We start from the raw sequence: 21,027 nt of genomic DNA on the forward strand, positions 1-21,027 counted from the left end.
TATATATTTAGGCAAAATTTGTTTAGTTCGAGGGGTCGTCCATAAATTAAGTTTTTTTTCAATGTGAAGGACGCCCGGTGGCACTACTTGTGGTCAAAGATCATATAATTCTATAAAAAAGGAAATAAGTGTCAAAAAAATTATAAAAATTGGATTTCGTGCTTTATGGACGGCCCCAAACTAAAAATGGATGCCAAATTCGTGTTCAGCGCCCCAAAATTATGTAAATACCAAGTTTTTGTCGCATTTATCGACACTTTTTTTGCTTGGCCAGCCTTTGTATGGAGCCCCACTGTGCGACGTTTTGGTGTAGGCTGTTCCACAGACAGCATTTGCGAAAATAGTGGTCTCTGAACAGATGTTAATGGACCGCACGGAAAGTGCTTTTCAATCTGATCTGAGAGATCAGAAACAACAGCATTTAACTTATCAACAGCTGCGCACAAATTGCTGTTGTCCACAGCGGGGACGGCCGGAGCGGGAGGGTACTTTTTCAATCCCGTTGACTGGTGATGAACATTTATTGCAAGCAGCAGCCATGGCTCAGACCAGCCACTCCAAACGAGAATTTCACACAACACAATTTAACTCGAGAATGCCGTATACGAACTTACTTCAGGTCAGTCCAATGCGATAACTCCAGAACAAACACACTAAGCCGATGGCCAGTCAAAAATATTTTAAAAATAGTCAAAATTTTACTACTTTACAAACATTTAACGAAGACGTAAAATAAACACACTCAGATCGTAACCGTGTTGCCGGTTGGTCTTTCTCTAATTAATTCACGCCATTGGTGTTTGAGGGAACCAATAAGACCATCCTCAACGTATTTTATAATGGCACTAACCATTATGATAGTGTCATTAGTGTGAGGGAAATAAGCGAAACAGCCGATGAAACTGTCCTGGGTAATTTCTCAAAATTTATATGTTTGAGCTCTCAGATTTATGCAATCTGCATGTGTGATTGCCACATTGTAAGCTGAAGGAGAGGTTCATTACTAGGAAAATCATTGCGATATATATGGAAGCTGAAGAGTTGATAATGTATTAGACTTTACAGGTGAAAAAGTACCCCAGCAAAGTCAAATTTTCCGTCGATCACTAAACCCAAAAAGCTACATCATTTATGCATCCCCAAGACCATTTTCATATATCATGAACATAAGCAGTTTAATACAGATTGGTCCAAAAGTGATGACGGAATATATATGCAAACATACGTTCATATTTATCTTGGTAGATGGATAAATATCACATCTTATTTTTTGCGCATACGACATTTATAACCCGGTGAGTATAGTTTAACTAATGTATTCGAATACTTACCGCTGAAATCGGTCGCATTGGAGTTATCATTGTTGTTGCCGCATCCATTCCAGTTGTTACCGTTTTTTTTATTCCATGTAACTTATCCATTGTTTTACGATAGTTAATCTCATATGTACAAAGTTTAACAGCTAAATCAAATACATTATCGTTCTCTGATATTTGTGCTTTGTTGAATACGAACATTTTATAGCCATCGGTAAGTATCTTGGAAAATTTACTTTCCAGTTCCTGTAAGTGCTTAGAAGTTTTTCGGTATGCCTTGAATATTTCAATTAATACAGAAAGAATTTCGTTGTCGTTGTTTTGAACGTAGTGATTTTGTAGAGACATTTTGAATACTTGGATGCAAGCTTCGGCTGCTTTGTCGAATAAGGTACCGCGATCTGATTCATTCAAATATTTTCTAGAAAAGCAAACAGACAGAAAAAATTTATTATTATATGTGACTGTCAACTTGTATTAAGGGGTTATATAACTTTTTAGTTTTCAAAAAATCGAATTTTTTTTTATTTGGCAGAATCGCGCCAAATGATCTGGAAATACGCGAAAATTAAATCGACCATTTTTGATTTGAATGAGACTTTGCACACGTATTTGGCTTTGTAAACTGAGCAATTTTCACAGATGGAGAGATTTTTTACATCCGTGAGTTATATTCTAAAAGGGCGTATGCCTTTTGGCATAGGTTTTATTCGAAATTGTAATTGAAGTAAAAAATATGAAATTTGACGTAATGTTAGTGCTTAAGAAATAGCGAAATAAAAGAAATGACTCTTAATTTCGAACAATTTAATCATGAGCGATACCGGGAACGTTCAGATAGTACGATACCACATTTAACCCTCTAGTGCCCAATGCCGCCATTCGGCGGGCTTCAGTCGAAGTTCCGAAAAACTTTAATAAATACTTAAAAAGTGTTTATAATGGTTTATAATGATTTTATCGATGTTCGTTTAGAAATTAATTTGGGCACTAGAGGGTTAAATCATGTTGAGGCCATTTATATTGATCAAAGCAGGAATAGTGTTAAATAGTCTTTGAATTTCTTTTCTTTCCAAAGCTTTTGAACAGCGTATAAAATTGTTATTTGTAAGTTTGAGAGATGACTCGTTTGTATGACACTAGTTATGCTATAAGTCGTGTAATACTTGAGATAATAGACCTTCGTTGTTTTACAAATTAAAACACAACGGTTGCTAAAGTTTGATTACAATCAAATGAAAAGGTAACGTATAGGGCAATTAATCAGTTAATCCTTAACTAGCGCGTTCATCTGATATCAATATTGTTCAAATCGGTTGTGTAGTTTCTGGGATAATGAAGTTTCGTGATTTTCACATTTCGATACATTACAGACGAAGTTACAGTCCGATTACAGCAAAATTCAATAGGGTGTTATGAGGCAGCTAGACCTTTTATTTGATACTAATTCTGTGGAAATCGGGTCAACCATCTCTGAGAAAAGTGAGTGAGTCCAAGTAGTCTTCGGAATATGTTTCTTTTCATAGCTGGATTTCACATTTTTAAACATAACAGGCAAAGTAACAGTCCGATTGCACAAAAAAATCAATAGGGTCTTATGGGGCAATAAGAACTTCCATATGACACTGATTTTATGAAAATTGGTCCAGCCATCTCTGAGAAACATGAGTGAGATTAAATAGTCTCCAGAACACGTTTCTTTCCATAACTTCTGAACCACAAGTTCAATCTTCATAAAATTCAAAAGCTAAGAGTTTTTTAGGTAGCCCGTTTATTTGAAACCAATTTTGTTCAAATATGTAGTGTAGTTTCTGAGATATTGATGTTTCGTGATTTTTACATTTTGATACATAACTTCTAGAAATCAGATTACAATAAAATTCAATAAGGTCTAATACGGCAACTAGACCTTTCATTTGCAATTAATTTCATTGAAATCGGTTCAGCCATCTCTGAGAAAATCGAGTGAGATTGGGAAAGCGTTACAAACACATACAAACATATGCAGAAAATGCTCAGCTCGTCGAACTGAGTCGAGTGGTATACGACATTCGGCCCTTTTGAGCACTTTTATACCTTTAGTTTTTGCAGTGATTGCTATACCTTTTTAGGAGAAAGGCAACAGGAGAAAGGCAAAAAGTGAAATGATAGAAATGACTTTCAATTTCAACTTCAATCCCGAGCAAGGCCGCAAACTTTGAAATAGTACAAAATCAAATTTAAATGATGTTGAGGCCACATATTTTGATCGTAGCTATAGTTTTAAACAGTCTGCGGGTTACGTTTCTTTCTATAACTTTTAAACCACATGTTTAAACATAATGAAATTCATTGTTTAAGGGTTTAAAAGCCCAATAATTTGAATTCAACTATGTTCATAGCTTCTGAGATATAAGAGCGATTTTCACACTCTGACGCAGCGCTAAAACAAAAAGTTTGATTACAATGAAATTCAATAGCAACCTAAGCGGCAAATAGACCCTTTATTTGACACCAAGATACAAAGAACCGGTCAGATCATCTCTGAGAAAAGTGAGCGCGAAAAAAGGTGCACATACACACGTACACACCCATACACAAACATATACATCTATACATGCATATATGCAGAAAATGCTCGATTCGTCGAACTGAGTCGAGTACTATATGACATTCGGCCATTTGGACTTTTCTACCTTTTAATTAGCCAGTGATCGTTAGGAGAAAGTCAATATGTTTACTTTCATTATGTAATTTCACATTTTTATGAACAACGAACAAAGTTACAATCCGATTGCAATGAAATTCAATAGCAACCAATGGGGCAACTATACCTTTCATTTGACACTAATTTTGTGAAAATCGGTTCTACCATCTCTGAGAAAAATGAGTGAGTTTAAACAACCTTAGGATAACTTTTCTTTACATAACTTTTGAACCATATGTTCAATCATAACGAAATTTAAAAGTTAAGGGTTCTGAAGACAGCCCGATCATTTGAAACCAGTTTTATTGAAATCGGTTAGTTGGTTTCTGAGATATTAATGTTTCATGATTTTTACAATTTGATACATAACATCTAAACTAAAAATCCGATTACAATGAAATTCAATAGCAACCTATGGTGCAACTAGACCTTTCACTTGCAATTAATTTTATGAAAATCGGTCCAGCCATCTCTGAGAAAAGTGAGTGAGAAAAAAAAGTTGCACATACACACACACATATACACACACACATATACACACACACATACATACATACAGAAAATGCTCAGTTCGTCGAAAGGGGTCGAGTGTTATATGACATTCGGCCATTGGGACCACTTTTATACCTTACCTAGCAATCACTGAAAAAACCAAAGGTATAAAAGTGCTCCAAAGGGTCGAATCTCGTATATCAATCGACTTAGTTCGATGAGCTGAGCATTTTCTGTATGTGTGTGTATGTGTGTGTGTGTATGTATGTAAAATTCGAAAAATTCGCTTCCCTCCAAAACCCTGGAGACTACCTCCCAGACCCAGAAACTTCAGGGAAAACCCGGAGAAGTGGCCCCTCTTTAATTCTTCTATATGCTCTTGCGAATAAACACACAGTCGCTTACAATTGATTCATCTTACCCATCGCTAACATAAGCTTTTACAACGCTAAATGATAACGACAGGCATGCTATGATGAAAAGAAAAATCATTGACAAATTCGCTGTATTACGATGCATGTATCTAAGTTCAAATGGAACACTACAAAACAGCATGCTTTGTATCGCGCACAGGCAAGAAGCATAACAGTAGTATAATCACTGAAGTCCATGGCGAATGCAACGGCAACGCTGCAAGTCGCACAATTTTGTTTCCATGGACTGTTACGTTTTTGCTGGTGTTACTACTGTTGCTGAGGAAGAAGCCCTCCTGTCGTCCAACGGCTGTCGTAGTACTGTACATTTTCTAAGGATGACTTCAGCACAAATTTTTTACACTTAATTAATGATTTATTTTAACTTTTTGCCTTTCTCCTAGAAAGGTATAGCAATCACTTGCAAAACCGAAGATATAAAAGTGCTACGAAGGGCCGAATGGGATATATCACTCGGCTCAGTTCAACGTGCTGAGCATTTGCTGTATGTGTGTGTATGATGGTTTGTGTGTATGTGCAGATTTTTATTCTCACTCACTTTTCTCAGAGATGGCTGGACCGATTTTTATGAAATTAATTGCAAATGAAAGGTTTAATTTCCCCATAAGACCCTATCAAATTTCATTGTTGCCCCATAAGACCCTATTGATTTCTTTTGCAATTGGAGGCTTACTTTGCCTGTTATGTTCTCACAAAATTAGTGTCAAATGAAAGGTCTAACTGCCTCCTAACACCCTATTGAATTTCATTGTAATCGGGCTGTAACTTTGTCTGTAATGTATCAAAATGTGAAAATCACATTCATTATTTCAGAAACTTCACAATCGATTTGAACAATATTGATATCAAATGAACGGGCAATTCAAGCGCTATATGATGAATTATAATTGGACACTTTGTTTCAAAGTTTGGCTGCCCTATACGTTCCCATTTCATTTGATTATAATCGAGCCTAAGCCACCGTTATGTATTGAATTTCTAAAACAACGAAAGTCTATTATCTCAAAGATTACACGACTTATTTGAACATAACTAGTGTCAAACGAACGAGTCATCTCTCAAACTTACAAATAACAAACTACATAACAATTAAATATGTGGTTCAAAAGTTATGGAAAGAAAAGAAATTCAAAGACTACTTAAAACTATACCTACTTTGATCAATATATGTGGCTCAACATAATTTAAATGCGGTATCGTACTATTCGAACGTTCCTGGTATCGCTCGTGATTAAATTGTTCAAAATTAAGAGTCATTTCTTCTATTTCGCTATTTCTTAAGCACTAACATTACGTCAAATTTCATATTTCATACTTCAATTGCAACATCAATATTTTAGAACCCAAAGAGTGAATATACCTTAATTGGATTCAAGCGTTCAAGTAAATCTATTTTTACAAATAATAAGTTTGAATGAGAAAGGCTTTGTCTGACCGCTAGGTGGATTAATTTAGGTTTTTTTTTAAAGAAACTTGAAGTTAATACGCAACTTTAAAAAAACTTAAATTAATCCACCTAGCGGTGAGACCCTGCCTTTCTCATTCGAACTTATTATTTTTAAAATAGATTTACATCAACACTTTAAAAATACACTTTGATAATTTCTGCTGGATTTGTTATTCTCTTGTTTTTGTTCACACAACTATACCCAACATTTAAAAATATAACATTCACACACATATGAACATACATTAACACATATACATGCAAATAACATTAAATCCTTTCAAATATATGATGCGATTTTGTTTTTGATCGAGGTATAATCGATTTGTACTCATATACTGCGTATAAATATTTAGATTGTTTATGTCGACTTTAGTTAGTAGATTTCAAATAATTTGTAATTAAATGTTGTTCGGTATACATTAATTTGAATTCTTTAACGCAGTTGATATTACTAATAGTTTCTAAGGGGCATCCAATGAATGGGCAAATACCAATCAATATGGGTTCTTGAAACCTGGATTATACCCAGTGGCCAGAATCCGACCTCAAACCCCATTTTCAATCCAGATGACCAATACGATTTGGGGTAGCGGTATGATTCCCGGAGGCCAGAAATCATCTTCAGAAGCCATTTTAAATTACTAGACAGTAGCTTCCGGTTTCTGGAAAGCAGTCTAAAAGGGACAAACATTACGCAATGTGAGTTTCTCAGTACCCGGGATGATGCTCAGAGGCCAGAAATCAACTTCATACTTCATTTTGAAATCCGAATTTGCGACTTCCGGTTTCTGGAAAACATCCTTCAATTGCCAAATATAATCCAATAAAGGTATATCCACTCTTTGGATTTTAGAATATTGATGTTGTATTTGAAGGAATAATTGGGGCATAGTATTTGAAATTTGACGTAATATTCGTACTAATTAAATAGTTTTTCTATCATAATGACTCCTAATTTCGAACTTTGATCAAAGCAGCTAGTTTTAAACAGCCTTTGGGTTTTGTTTCTTTGTAAGTTTGAGGAACAACCTGTTCGTTTGACACATGTTTTCTTTAAATAAGTCGTGAAATCTTTGAAAGAATAGACTTTCAATATGTTTACAATTTAACACATAATGGTTAAAATAAAAGTCCGATTACACTGGTCAACACAAGTGTGGCCCCGAAGGTCAAACTAAAAAAAAAATTACAAATAATAGCTTTTCCTGTGGATCTTTTTCTTTCTAGGGCAACTATTGTGAGCTTCAGAGCAGCATTTTTTTCGATTTTGTCAACCAGTATTACAATCAAATGTAATGGGTACCAATACAGCAACTGAACCTTCAATTTAAAACTAAGATTGCCATCTTTGGCAAAACGAGTGAATTCAAAAAAGTTTTCTGAACACGCTTCTTTTCATAACCTTTGAACTACATGTTCAATCACCATTAAATTTGTTATTTAGGGGTTTTGAAGACAGTCCGTTCATTTGATACCTATTTTGTTCAAATCGGTTGTGTAGTTTCTGAGATAATGGAGTTTCATAACTTTTACATTTTGATACATAACAGACAAAGTTACAGTCCGATTATAATAAAATTCAATTGGGTCTTATCAGGCAACTAGACCTTTCTATTGCAACTTATTTTGTGAAAATCGGTCCATCCATCTTTGAGAAAAGTGGGTGAGTTCAAGCAGTCTTAGAAACATGTTTCTTGTCATAGCCTGATTTCCCATTATTATACATAACGGGCAAAGTTAAAGTCCAATAACAATAAAATTCAATAGGGTCTCATGGGGCAACAAGGCCTTCCATATGACACTAATTTTGTGAAAATCGGTCCAGCCATCTCTGAGAAAAGTGAGTGAGTTTAAACAGTCTTTGAAACACGTTTCTTTACATAACTTTTGAACCACATGTCCGATCCTTATAGAATTATTTTAGAAATGGTTCAAAAATCAAGCCCGTTCTTTTGATATCAATTTTGTTCAAATCGGTTTTGTAGTTTCTGAGATAATGAAGTTTTGTGATTTTCACATTTTGATACTAAAACTAAAAATCCGATTGCAATAAAATTCAATAGGATCTTATGGAGCCATCTCAGAGAAAATTGAGTGAGATTGGGAGACCGTTACATACACACACACACACACACACACACACACACATACAGAAAATGCTCAGCTCGTCGAACTAAGTCGATTGATATACGAGATTCGACCCTTTGGAGCACTTTTATACCTTTGGTTTTTTCAGTGATTGCTATACCTTTCTAGGAGAAAGGCAAAACTCAAATTAATGCACCTAGTGGTGAGATCCAGCCTCCCATTTAAAAAAAATACAATGTCTGGTAGCCAACAGCACAACTATAACGAACATTCAAAACCTAACATTCACACACATACATTAACACTTACACATGCGAATACCATTAAATGAATATGTTTCAAATACATCACGCGAAAAATCCACTGCCGACTTATTCTATTGGTCACACCCAGAGATGCCAGATATACAGACAAATCTGTATTATACAGACTTTCTGTGTTGCGATACAGACACGCATAAGCCTACGGATTTTATACAGACATTTAGTATAATACAGATATTACACAGATATCCGATATTCTACATAATGGTTTTACCAGTATACATAAAAAAACGAACACAAAAACCAAAAGTCACTGTAGCCGTTGCTGGAAAAAGTGAACTAGGAACTGAACACTTTGCTGAATAAGGCTGTGCGAGATTTCGAATGATTTCGTATAATTTCGCGAAACTCGAAATTTTCCGAAATTTCGCGAAATTTCGGTTTCGCGAGATTACCGGAAAGTTTCGTTGAATTTCGCTAAACTCCGCCTAAAATTTCGCGAAATTAAACTTCTAATTTCGACGAGTACGAAATTCCGCGAAATTTCGGACCAAATTTCCGATGCGCATTATTACATTATTTTCTGGGTTGTGCTCGTTGCGACTATAAATTTAATTGAATAAATCTCAACAGATATTTGGTTTACTAATAAAAGTCAGATATAGAAGACGAAAAGACCACGTGGTCTTTTTTCTGACTTATAATTTATTATTGCCACCAAGAATATAGCTTTCGCATTTTATTTTTTTTTTGATTAATAAATTTATTTGACACGACTTGATAATTCATAAATGTCACGGAAAGTTTGCGATTTGTCAGCAATTATGGCATTTACTTCTACAGAATAATAATTCTATTTTGCAATGCGTCAGGATTTGTGACATTTTCCTGGAAGTATATTTCAATACTCAACGATCGGCAAAAAAATCAACGCCTTGGTCTTAAAAACAATATATATGACCTGGATGCTCGTGAACAGAAGGAAGAAAGAAAGATGTTTATATTTTGTTCGACATTTAAAAGCCATTGTACAATTTATCGTAGATGATCAAACTGTTCAAACAAATTTTATTTATTTTTATACTCAACAACAAATTGTATTGAAAATGATTCTGAATATACTCAACAGAATAGCGTATATTAATTACTTTCAGGTAAGGAAATCATTATAGGGTATCGAACGTCTTCGTCAGTGGTTTTCTTCGGCAGTTTTTCTGCAGCGATCTTATTTAAAAGGGGGCCGAAGAAAACCACTGACGAAGACGTTCGATACCCTATTTGTTAAAGACAGTGAAATATTATTAAAAATTAAACAACCATTATCTTTTTTTTATTTTTGTTTTTGAGAAAATGATATTACCGAAAATTCTATTTACAATTTGCGCAATTACTAATAATCAGTTTTCTTTGACCTTCATTTTTTTATAAATTTTTCATACTTTATTGTACATATATTTGTAGAATGAGATCATAAATCAATTCTTTTATGAAAATCAGAATGAGTAACATTTTGCTCTTCGAAGTTTCTGATTGTTTTTACTTAGACATGGCGTTTCCTTTTACTTTATTTATCTTTATTTGTTCTGGAAAATTTAGGATAACAGGCCTATCCACAATTAGTATTAAAATACAATAAAAATAAAAACAACGAGATTTGAAGAATATTTAATTATTCAGTTACGGTAATAAAATAGTGCATTTTTGAAAGGCCCGTTCGTCATACATTTTAGGCAAAAAATTAAAAAAAAATTATCCGTATTGCGAACAGGAACAGTCTGATTAGAATTGCTTTTTCAAAGTTTTTATCAAACATGTATAATCAGACTATTTTTCGTTAGGGCACTTGGCAAATAAAAAGACCACCTGGTTAAAGTTGGAGGGGGACTGGGGGAGGGGGCTTTCCAAACGACCACGGGGGGAGGGGGGTAGTGGGAATAAAAGGGATCAAAATATCACCACGTAGTTTAGGAATGGCCCCAAATGCATTTTATTATTTTTGGTATCGCTGAAACTAACAGGTCATTTTTTTAGGACAAAATTATTTTCTACAACTTTACCAGAGACACTAGTTATGCCAGTCAAACAAATCGATTTAGCTGAAAAAATATTTCTAATCTCCAATAGAGCACTCTGTGTATAATTGAAATATTTTTACAACCGAAACAGTTTGTTTGATTGGCATAGTGTCTCTGGCATAGTTGTAGATAAAAATATTGTCCTTCCAAAAATAAACACGCTGTGAAAAAAAAATTGTTTTGAAAAAATATAACTTTTTTTCTTTATATCTTCATCGCTGCGGTATTTTTCCTGTAATTTTTATACAAAAAAAAATAGATTTTTGAAGAATAAGCTTTTTCATATTAGTTTTAATATTTCTCTTACATTTAAAATAAATGAATTTTTTAGTGTTCTTCTTATCGGAGAGATAAAATTACTATCGAAAACTTTGCCGAAGACGTCAAACTGATCAAAACACTTTTGGCTCTGAAAATATTTGTAATCACAATAATCCTCCCAAAATAGCATTTTAAATAGCTTCTCAGCCTATAGAAACATCTATGCAAAGTTTGGGCCAAACCAAAAATGACAAAAAATATTGAAACTGGACATTTTATGTCGAACTGCTCAGTTAAAAATCAACTTTAACTCATTTAAAAAACTGCGCAAAAATATTGACAACTTCAAAGTTTACAGAATAGTTAACTTAAAGTTTGTTTTCCTCGAATTGATGAAGATGTCACTTGGTCTAATCTGACTAAACGGCGTCAAAAAAAATTCAATAACACTGGTCGACAAAAGCGAAAAAAAGTTTCCCTAAAGCTCAAAATGGTTGTCCTTTTTTCTCCGTGTTGGGTATTTTCGTCACTGCGACCATTTTTTTTTAATAGGGGGGGGGGGAATGTTTGTTATGATTTATTTATGTACTAATATCTATTCAGAATTATTATTGTGTGTTCTGCCACAAATGGTGACATTTCAACACTATTATATATATGTATTTGTACTCTTTTTTATATTATTGAATGTTATTAGCTTTCGCAATTAAGTTAATGTAATTGTAGGAAAATTATCAAACCTACTTGTCAAGGAGAAAAAAAAGGAATAAAACAAAACTTAAAATAAACTTAAAACTATCTTAATGACTATAAAGTGAGCTAATCGTTGCAATTGAGGATTGCAACGATTTTTGTCGGAATTTGTTGATAATTTGGCTTGACATATTTTCTAATGTTTCTACATTAGTGAGCTTATGTAGCTCGTTCGTGCTAAACCAGGGAGGACGCTTCAAAATCATTTTCAAAAGTTTATTCTTAATCCTTTGATCGTCACTGCGACCAATTTTTTGATATTTTGTGACATACATGGTTGCTTAGGGAAAAACGCAGTCAAGTCTTTGAAAAAGTTATCTTTGCTAGGGACACCAAAACTCACAGGAATGGTTGACAATCTACCTACCATCTCTCATGTTTTCCAGTTTGAGCTCTAAGACAAAACTTGGATTTTGAATAATGAAAGTGCTATGAAAGAAGGATTACTATTTTAAACATAGTTTCATTCAAACCAAAAGAATCAGTTCAGAAGTTTATTAAATCATTATTTACAAAGATATTTCAAGTGTGTACTTTAAATCATTTGTATCTATCGCGCTTTTTTACCTGCAATATAATTAATATAAATGAATAGGTATAACCTTCAAGATTATAGTTTTCCATTTTTGATATTCCCGTCATTGCACATAAGACGGTCCCTATATAAAAGAGTGGCCAAAATTACCAAAATGCGAATTTCCTATTCAGGATGTTTTGAGCACATGATTTTGTAGTATTTTATCTATACTTTCATAATTTTTGAATGAAATCTTGATACAAAAAACGGTTCATGTTGAAAAATGCCTTCAAAGTTACCTATTTCAGAAACGGAGAAAAATAGTTTTTCTGAATATTTTGGAATATATAAAAACCTACTAAAGCTATCATGATATGTTCACATATGATTGAAAGCTTATTAAATTAATTCCCTAAAACAAAATGGGTAATGGATTTCAACCCTACAGAGTCAGTCGCAAGCCACATTGAAAATATGCGTAATTTTCCTAATTTTGACCATCAAAAACATTAAATGTAAGCACGTGTAAGCACAGCACCTGATAGTGTGTCTGAGAGCCCCACTTGTGCCCTTTAAGAATATGTGTTAAAAACTGCGGAAAATTTGCGTTTTGGTAGAAAAAGAATTTTTGGGTGATTTATTAACAAAGTTTTTCGTATATTAGAGCAATTTGGTACAAAACACACATGAAATTATTAGATTAATTGGTTCATTAGAATATACGTTGTTCAAAACATATGTTAAAAGTTTGAGTAAAATTTGGGTTTTTGTAGAAAAAGGTAATTTAAAATTTTTAATTTTCTATGTAATTTTTTGGAGTTTTATGAAGACTTATCAACGTATGTCATAGCAATTAGGTTCAAAAATATACTGGAAAAACTTAGTTTGATTATTCAGTTGTACACACTTAAGTAAAAAAATATTTTTTTCATTTTGTTAGAAAAAAAAATGGTTAATATTAGCAATAAATTGGTTTTCGCGTGTATCGATGTTTTTTTACCAACCCAAAGTTTTTTTCTGAAATTTATTTTGTTTACCCATTACAACATCGCTGAAACAGCTATTAGACGAAGCAAATATTTGCTATTTTTCAATACAGATTTTATTTGCAAATAAAATCGTACCGAAAATAGCAAATATTTGCGTCGTCTAATACCTGCTTAAGAGACTTAGCGATTATTCATGTGAACTTAACCTTAACCTTAACCTTACTTAACCGAATATAAAAATGAATTATTATCCCAAAAATGATTCCCAGTGTTTGTTTTATGAAAACACGGCCATGAAACACCACACGCAAACTTCTCTCACCATACACAAATATAACTGCCAGAGTTAAACAAATGGTTCGAGCTTGCATTTGGGCATTTACTCGCCAGTTAGGCCGTTTACATACTGCCGCGTCCTGCGTTGCGGAGACGGTTCGCCTTGCCGTGAGTTAATGTACAGCGCTAAGCAGAGCTGTACATTAACCCACGGCAAGGCGAACCGTCTCCGCAACGCAGGACGCGCCAGTATGTAAACGGCCTTACAGCCGAAGTAGAAGCTGTGTACCGGATATGTCGGCATACAGCATAAACAAATGGAGGTTCTCATGGTCGAACTTTACAACACTGCAGTCAGGTGTTTCATACACGAAATTGCATTGAGTTAACCGTCAATCTCACAACTACTCCCACGCATAAACCCGCAATCTCACATATATTATCATACTCTTGAATCATGCGGCTCATATGTCTTTTATGGCTGACTGATTCTAGTTCATTCCTTTGAGTCGGTCTGATTGCTTGTGTATGTGGAGGAAACAAGGTTTTATGTGTGCTTTATAGTTCTGAAGTTTTATTCAAGTGTTTTACGAAGAAGCGAGCTTGTCTAACGAGGAAGTTCATAAGATCGATTTAGTGAGTTTGTTCATACAACCTAGAACAGAAAATGTTATAAATGATTGCATTTAATTGATCAAGCACCGTTTTAAAACAGTTTTTAACAAACAAGACCATAGAGAATTGTATCAACATTTGCTGGCTCTACAATCGAGATTTGCTAAATCGTTTCGTCTTCAGTAGTTTTGTTTGAATTGAATTGCTTTACAACTTTACTGAAGAAACCATATCTCTTGAATGCTCCTATCAAAAGTCAAATTCGTGCGCAATCTCTGCGGACAAATCGCGAACTAACTCTCAAAGCCATAAGAAGCGTTTTACTATTATGTGCATCTTTGCTGAAAACAGTAATCGTTTATCTCGTTCCACTAACGAGTTATTTACGTTTATTCGAAAACACAAGACATTTGCCTTATTTTACGTGGTTTATAAACAGCCCCATGTCAGTACAAAACTTTTTTTTATATGTTATAATCATCTGCAATGGAAAACCAACAATTTGGCACAAAAAAATGAATTTTGGCCGGAAATCTCAATTTTCCGACCATTGTGCATTGTCGGTTTTTCGATATCTGATACCTACGTTACTCTTCGTCACCAGGTAAGCATCTTGTGATTCAAATCATTGGATTGCTATGTTTTAGAAACATTTTTTATATTTTTCGAAATTTCGCGAAATTTCGCGAAATTTGGAGACCAATTTCGTTTCGTCTCGAGAACTCGAAATCCACCTTGATTTCGTTTCGACTAATTTGGCGAAACCGAAATTAAGGGTTAATTTCGTTTCGTTTCGTTTCGACACCAGAAAAGCCAGTTTCGCACACCCTTATTGCTGAACATATTTTTCTTGCGTTTTTGAGAGTGAAATCATGACAACGGGAATCGAGTCAGGCTATCGGGGTTTTTATCGGCCCCGTGGGCACTAATCTGCCTGTTTCGCCCCCAGTAACAAACAGCTGATTGTCTCGATCGATTGTCATGCAGGTTATATTGGTGAAAAGACCGTTTGTTCTATTCGGAGCAATATCCAACGTTGAAGAATTGCTTAAAATGTCCCAAACCTTGAAGGTACTATTTTTATAACCGCGAGACTTCTGCCATCATGTATCAGTTTAGCTACATTACGACGAACGACGATTTTTATCACGGGAAAGACTCTTACTTCTATGTGTTACTTACACTCAAAATATTTTTCACGTTATGATTACCAGAAAAGTTATGTGAATATTTTCCACTGTCATTTTCACGTAGATTTTCGTAGACGGTAGAGGTCATTTGAGTTCATCATGATCTGGTGAGATGATTTATCCTGTGAATATTATTCAGTAGACATATGCGTTTCATGTGATTTTCACGTAGAATTTAATTACCGGCAAAGTGAAAAGCCTTTGATTAACGGATAGCTACTACGTTTTATAAAACGTATTAATTTCGATTGTGGTTTCCCAAATTCTTAAGAGAGAAATTAGATTTCAGAATTTTTTGAAATATGTTGCTTGATAAATCGCACGGGCATGCAAAATTTCCAATTCGAAAATGGATTGAACGACATAAAAACTGACAAATATTGAGACATTCACCGTCTATAATTACTGTTAGCTGCTACTGTTTATGTTCAGGTAACTCCTGGATCTTTGAACTGAATCTGTACAAAATCTGTAAGCTAAAGATTCCATGTCGAATTATGGTTTTTCCTAAATCTCACTCATTGGCAAGCCATCGATGAAATCAATTTTATGTTCAGAGACCGAATTACACAACAGCTTCGCCATTTTGATTCTTGTATATTTTCGCACGGAGAGTTCATTCTGTTTGACGTTGCAAAGTTCACGTAGATACTACGTGATAAAACATAGTATGCATGTGATTTTCACGTAGATGTTATGTTTGTCACATAAATCATGAAAACTGACAGGAAATGATTAAGTACAGGAAATTTCACGTAACAATAACGTGAAAAATATTTTGAGTGTAGATTTAAAAGATAAATTAGTTATCGATTAATCGACCAACTATGATAGACTCGAAAAAGAACAATCAAAACAAGCAATAAAACAAAACAATCTGACAGGTCGACAAATAATTAGGTATCAATGTATCGGTAACTTTTTTTCGCAGCGGTATACAGACTTATACAGACATTTTTATGGATTATACAGACTTGCCAAAAAAAAGTCTGGCATCTCTGGTCACACCTAACTACACACTCTGCTGTGCAGGCGTTGTTTATGCGACTGAAAGGAATTTCTCATCACACACAGGAGAGTCATCTGACGCTGAAAACTCTTATAGACTTGTGTGATCGAGACCAAAGCCAGTCTGAGTCATACCTGCGAGTGCAACACAACAATGGAAGGTGCTCCGTAGGGCTAAATTTTTGAAGTAGAATACTTCTCTCAGGAAGTTCGGCTACATAGGGATGTGAAATGAAAATCTAAAACCGAAAAATGAAAAATATGTCCAATTTCAAATGCTAATAAATCGGTTAGTATTCGATGGATTTCCTTCGTTCTTGCAGCAATAGATTGGAAAATCTTCTAAGACTCTTCCCAAAATAAGATAATTGTAATTTTATAATTCACACTATTGTACTATTGAAAATAGTCAAGCCTTGTCAAAACGAAAAATTCGACCTCTGATTGGTCGTTATACGATTGCTTTCCCAAGCACGGTCGGCAGAGTTATGGACCTAGTAAATTGGGAATGCATCATTTGGCCTATATAGGAACTTCATCGGATAATAAACAGACATTTCATCGGATATTAAATTGAACAACAGAAATTTGAAGAACAAAAATGAATATTTGAAGAGTTAATATTTTCTTGTTTGCGCTATAATCCAAAGTTAATTATCTTCAACTACATGCACACTCTGACTATTATTACGTGTTACGTGCGTCGCTTAGTGTTTGGCTACGGTCATGCAGAACGCAAATAACGGCGCGATGCGATTCGGCAAGACGAAATGTGTTGAAATGTATAGCTCTACTTCGCCTTAAAAAGAGCTGTACATTTCACCACGGTAAGGCGAATCGCATCGCGCCGTCATTCGCGTTCTGCATAACCGTAGCCTTTGTTCCGTTCCCGTTTAATGATGTCGTATTAAATGTGCATATTACAATTCGGCAGCACTTCAACTTCTCATTTGCACAAAATTTAAAAATATTCAATGAGCTTCATATCAAATTTGGAAAATGTTTAGGCCACATATTTTAATCGTTTCTATAGTTTTAAACAGTCTCCGACCCACTTTTCTTTCCATAACTTTTAAACCACATGCTTAAACATTATGATGGTTTTAAAGACAAGTTTATTTGGCCCATTGAATCCCACTATGTTCGATCGGTTGTGTAGTTTCTGTGATACCTAATTAAGTTTCGCGATTTGAACAATTTGATACATAACGGACAAAGTTAAATTCCGATAACAGTGTAATTAAATAGGATTTTATTGCGCAACTAGATCTTTTATTTGAGACTAATTTAGTGAAAATCCAATCATTCTGAAAAAATTGAGTGAGCTTAAGCAGTCTTTGGATTATGTTTCTTTTCACAACGTGGTTTCCTTCTTTTATACATATCTTTTATACATCATTTATACAACCACATGTTTAATTATTAGTTAAGGATTTTCAAGACAGGCCGTTCATTTGGCACCAGGTTTGTTTAAATTTGTTGTTTAGTTTCTGAGACAATGAAATTTCGTGATTTTCACATTTTGATACACGATGCCTAAACAAAAAATCCGATTACAATGAAGTTCAATAGAGTGTTATGAGGCCACTAGACCTTTCATTTTCAACTTATTTCGTAAAAACCGGTCTAGCCATTTCTGAGAAAAGTAAGTGAGTTTAAGCAGTCTTTGGTATATGCTTTGCTTTTTTGACGTGATTTGACATTTTTTTAAATAACGGACAAAGTTACAAACCGATTACAATGAAATTCAATAACAACCTATGGGACAACTAGGCCTTTCATTCGAGACTAATTTTGTGAAAATCGGTCCAGCCATCTCTGAGAAAAGTGAGTGAGTTTAAACAGCCTCTGGAAAACATTTCTTCACATAACTCTTGAACCATATGTTTAATCATTATGAAATTTATAAGTTAAGAGTTCTGAAGATAGCCCGTTCATTTGACATCAGCTTTGTTAAAGTCGGTTGTGCAGTTTTTGAGATATTGATGTTTCGTGATTTTTACATTTTGATACATAACCTCTAAACCAAAAATCCGATTACAATGAAATTAAATAGCAACCTATGGAGTGACTACACCTTTCATTTGCAATTAATTTCACGGAAATCGGTTAGCCATCTCTGAGAAAAGCGAGTGAGAAAAAAATTGCACATGCACACACACGCACACACACATACACACATACATACAGAAAATGCTCAGCTCGTCGAACTAAGTCGAGTGATATACGACATTCCGCCCTCTAGTTTTTCAGTGATTGCTATACCTTTCAAGGAGAAAGTCAAAACTGTTTTTGCCTTTTTCCTAGAAAGGTATAGCAATCACTGGAAAATCCAAAGGTATAAAAGTGGTCCCAATGGGCGAATATTATATACCACTCGACCCCTTTCGACGAACTGAACATTTTTTGTATGTATGTATGTATGTATGTGTGTGTGTGTGTGTGTGTGTGTGTGTGTGATTGTGTGTATGTGTTTGTATGTGTGTGTTTGTGTGTGTGTGTGTGTGTGTGTGTGTGTGTGTGATTGTGTGTGTATATGTTCAAATTTTTTTTCTCACTCACTTGTCTCAGAAAGGGCTGGATTATCTTAAATACCATTTTGAAATGCAAGATGGCGACTACCGGTTTGCGAAAACCAGCCTAAAATAAACAAATACTATCCAATATGAGTATCTCTGGAACCAGAATGATGCATGTAGCTAACAATTGACCTCAGGCATCATTTTAAATTGCTTTAAAACTTCTAGAAAACAGTCGAAAACGACCGAATAATGCTCAATATGGATATTTCCGTAATCGAGATGATGCATAGAAACCAAACATTGACCTTGGACACCATTTTGAATTTAAAGACGACCACTTTTAGTTTCTGGACAACAACAATATGGGTATTTCCGGTGTCAGATTGATGCCAGAAAATCTGCTGAAAATGACCGAATACCACCCAATATGAATGCATTCAGAATTAAGGCGATGTACAGAAACCAAAAGTCGAGGATGTTGTCATTTCAATAAAACCAATAATTTCAAACGATTTGTTATTCGACTTTGATCATATCCTATGGCCGATTCGTCGTGCATTTGCAGACTTTGAACACATCGCAAGGAATCAATGAATTTGGAACGTTCAAATAGTACTATACCACATTTAAATTATGTTGAGGCCACATATATCGGTCAAAGCAGGTATAGCTTTCAATAGTCTTTGAATTTCTTTACTTTCCATAACTTTTGAGCCACATATCAAATTGTTATGAAGTTTGTTATTTGTAAGTTTGAGAGATGACTCGCTCGTATGACACTAGTTATGTTCAAATAAGTCATGTAATTTTTGAGATAATAGACTTTCTTCGTTTTATTAACAATTTAATACATAACGGTTGCTTAAGTTCGATTATAATCAAATGAAATGGGAACGTATAGGGCAGCCAAACTTTGAAACCACGTGTTCAATCATAATCCATTAGTTAACGCTTAACTCATCTGATAATAATATTGATCAAATCGGTTGTGTAGTTTCTGAGATAATGCAGTTTCGTGATTTTCACATTTAGGTTCATTACAGACGAAGTTACAGTTCGATTAAAGTAAAATTCAATAGGGTGTTAGGAGGCAGCTAGACTTATTATTTGACACTAATTTTGTGAAAATCGGGTCAGCCATCTCTGAGAAAAGTGAGTGAGTCCAAGTAGTCTTCGGAATATGTAATAATCCGATTGCAAAACAAATCAATAGGGTCTTATGGGGCAACTAGACCTTCCATTCGACACTGATTTTATGAAAATCGGTTCAGCCATCTCTGAGAAACATGAGTGAGATTAAACAGTCTTCAGAACACGTTTCTTTTCATAACTTTTGAACCACAAGTTCAATTTTTTATAAAATTCAAAAGTTAAAGGTTTTTCAGGCAGCCCGTTCATTTGAAACTAATTTTGTTCAAATTGGTTGTGTAGTTTCCGAAATAATGATGTTTTATGATTTTTACATTTTGATACATAACCTCTAAACTAAGAATTCGATTACAATGGAATTCAATAGGGTCTTTTGGGGCAACTAGACCTTTCATTTGCAATTAATTTCATGAAAATCGGTCCAGCCATCTCTGAGAAAAGTGAGTGAGAATAAAAATCTGCACATACACACATGCACTTAAAAGTTCAAGCTTTAATCATCCAATGTGTCCTTTCAATTCGCACATAATCTGCCCTGACTTCGCACAACCAATGCGTGATACGCATGATGCAAAAGTTGTACAAGGAATACATTGACAGAGATCAAAATCAGAATATGTATCATATACACAAAAATCGTAATGTCTCGGTAAACTTCGGCTTCGGGCGAACGATCAGTTTCGAGGCGCTCAAAAAACCGTTCTTTACTTTCGCGAGCCGGTGCGTATCAACGGCTCGTGCATCCCTAAAAATCGTCAGCAACCGAAACAGCCAATAGCTTGTTGCCGCGGAAGTTATTGACGCTGGTGCCAGTAACGCAGAGCCGAATGCATGTGAATGAAACCAGAGTCATAATTAAATGGAAAATGTTTTGGACTAATCTCATGTTTTTGTTTATTGTTAATGATTGAATGATGATTTCAAATGACCTGATTCATGGAAG

General features: G+C 34.6%; 1 protein-coding gene across 2 annotated transcripts in view; it reads right to left on the reverse strand.

Annotated features, from left to right (window-relative positions):
• Positions 1-21,027, reverse strand: part of LOC129727093 (calcineurin-binding protein cabin-1-like) — a 667,482-nt gene that overhangs the window by 89,386 nt on the left and 557,069 nt on the right. For both annotated transcript variants that reach the window (XM_055684544.1, XM_055684543.1), the window contains one exon: positions 1,332-1,737. In XM_055684544.1, coding sequence (XP_055540519.1) covers positions 1,332-1,737 — 406 coding nt within the window. The remainder of the gene's footprint in view (positions 1-1,331; positions 1,738-21,027) is intronic.

This window comes from Wyeomyia smithii, chromosome 3 (assembly GCF_029784165.1).
Source record: "Wyeomyia smithii strain HCP4-BCI-WySm-NY-G18 chromosome 3, ASM2978416v1, whole genome shotgun sequence".
Classification (NCBI taxonomy): domain Eukaryota; kingdom Metazoa; phylum Arthropoda; class Insecta; order Diptera; family Culicidae; genus Wyeomyia; species Wyeomyia smithii.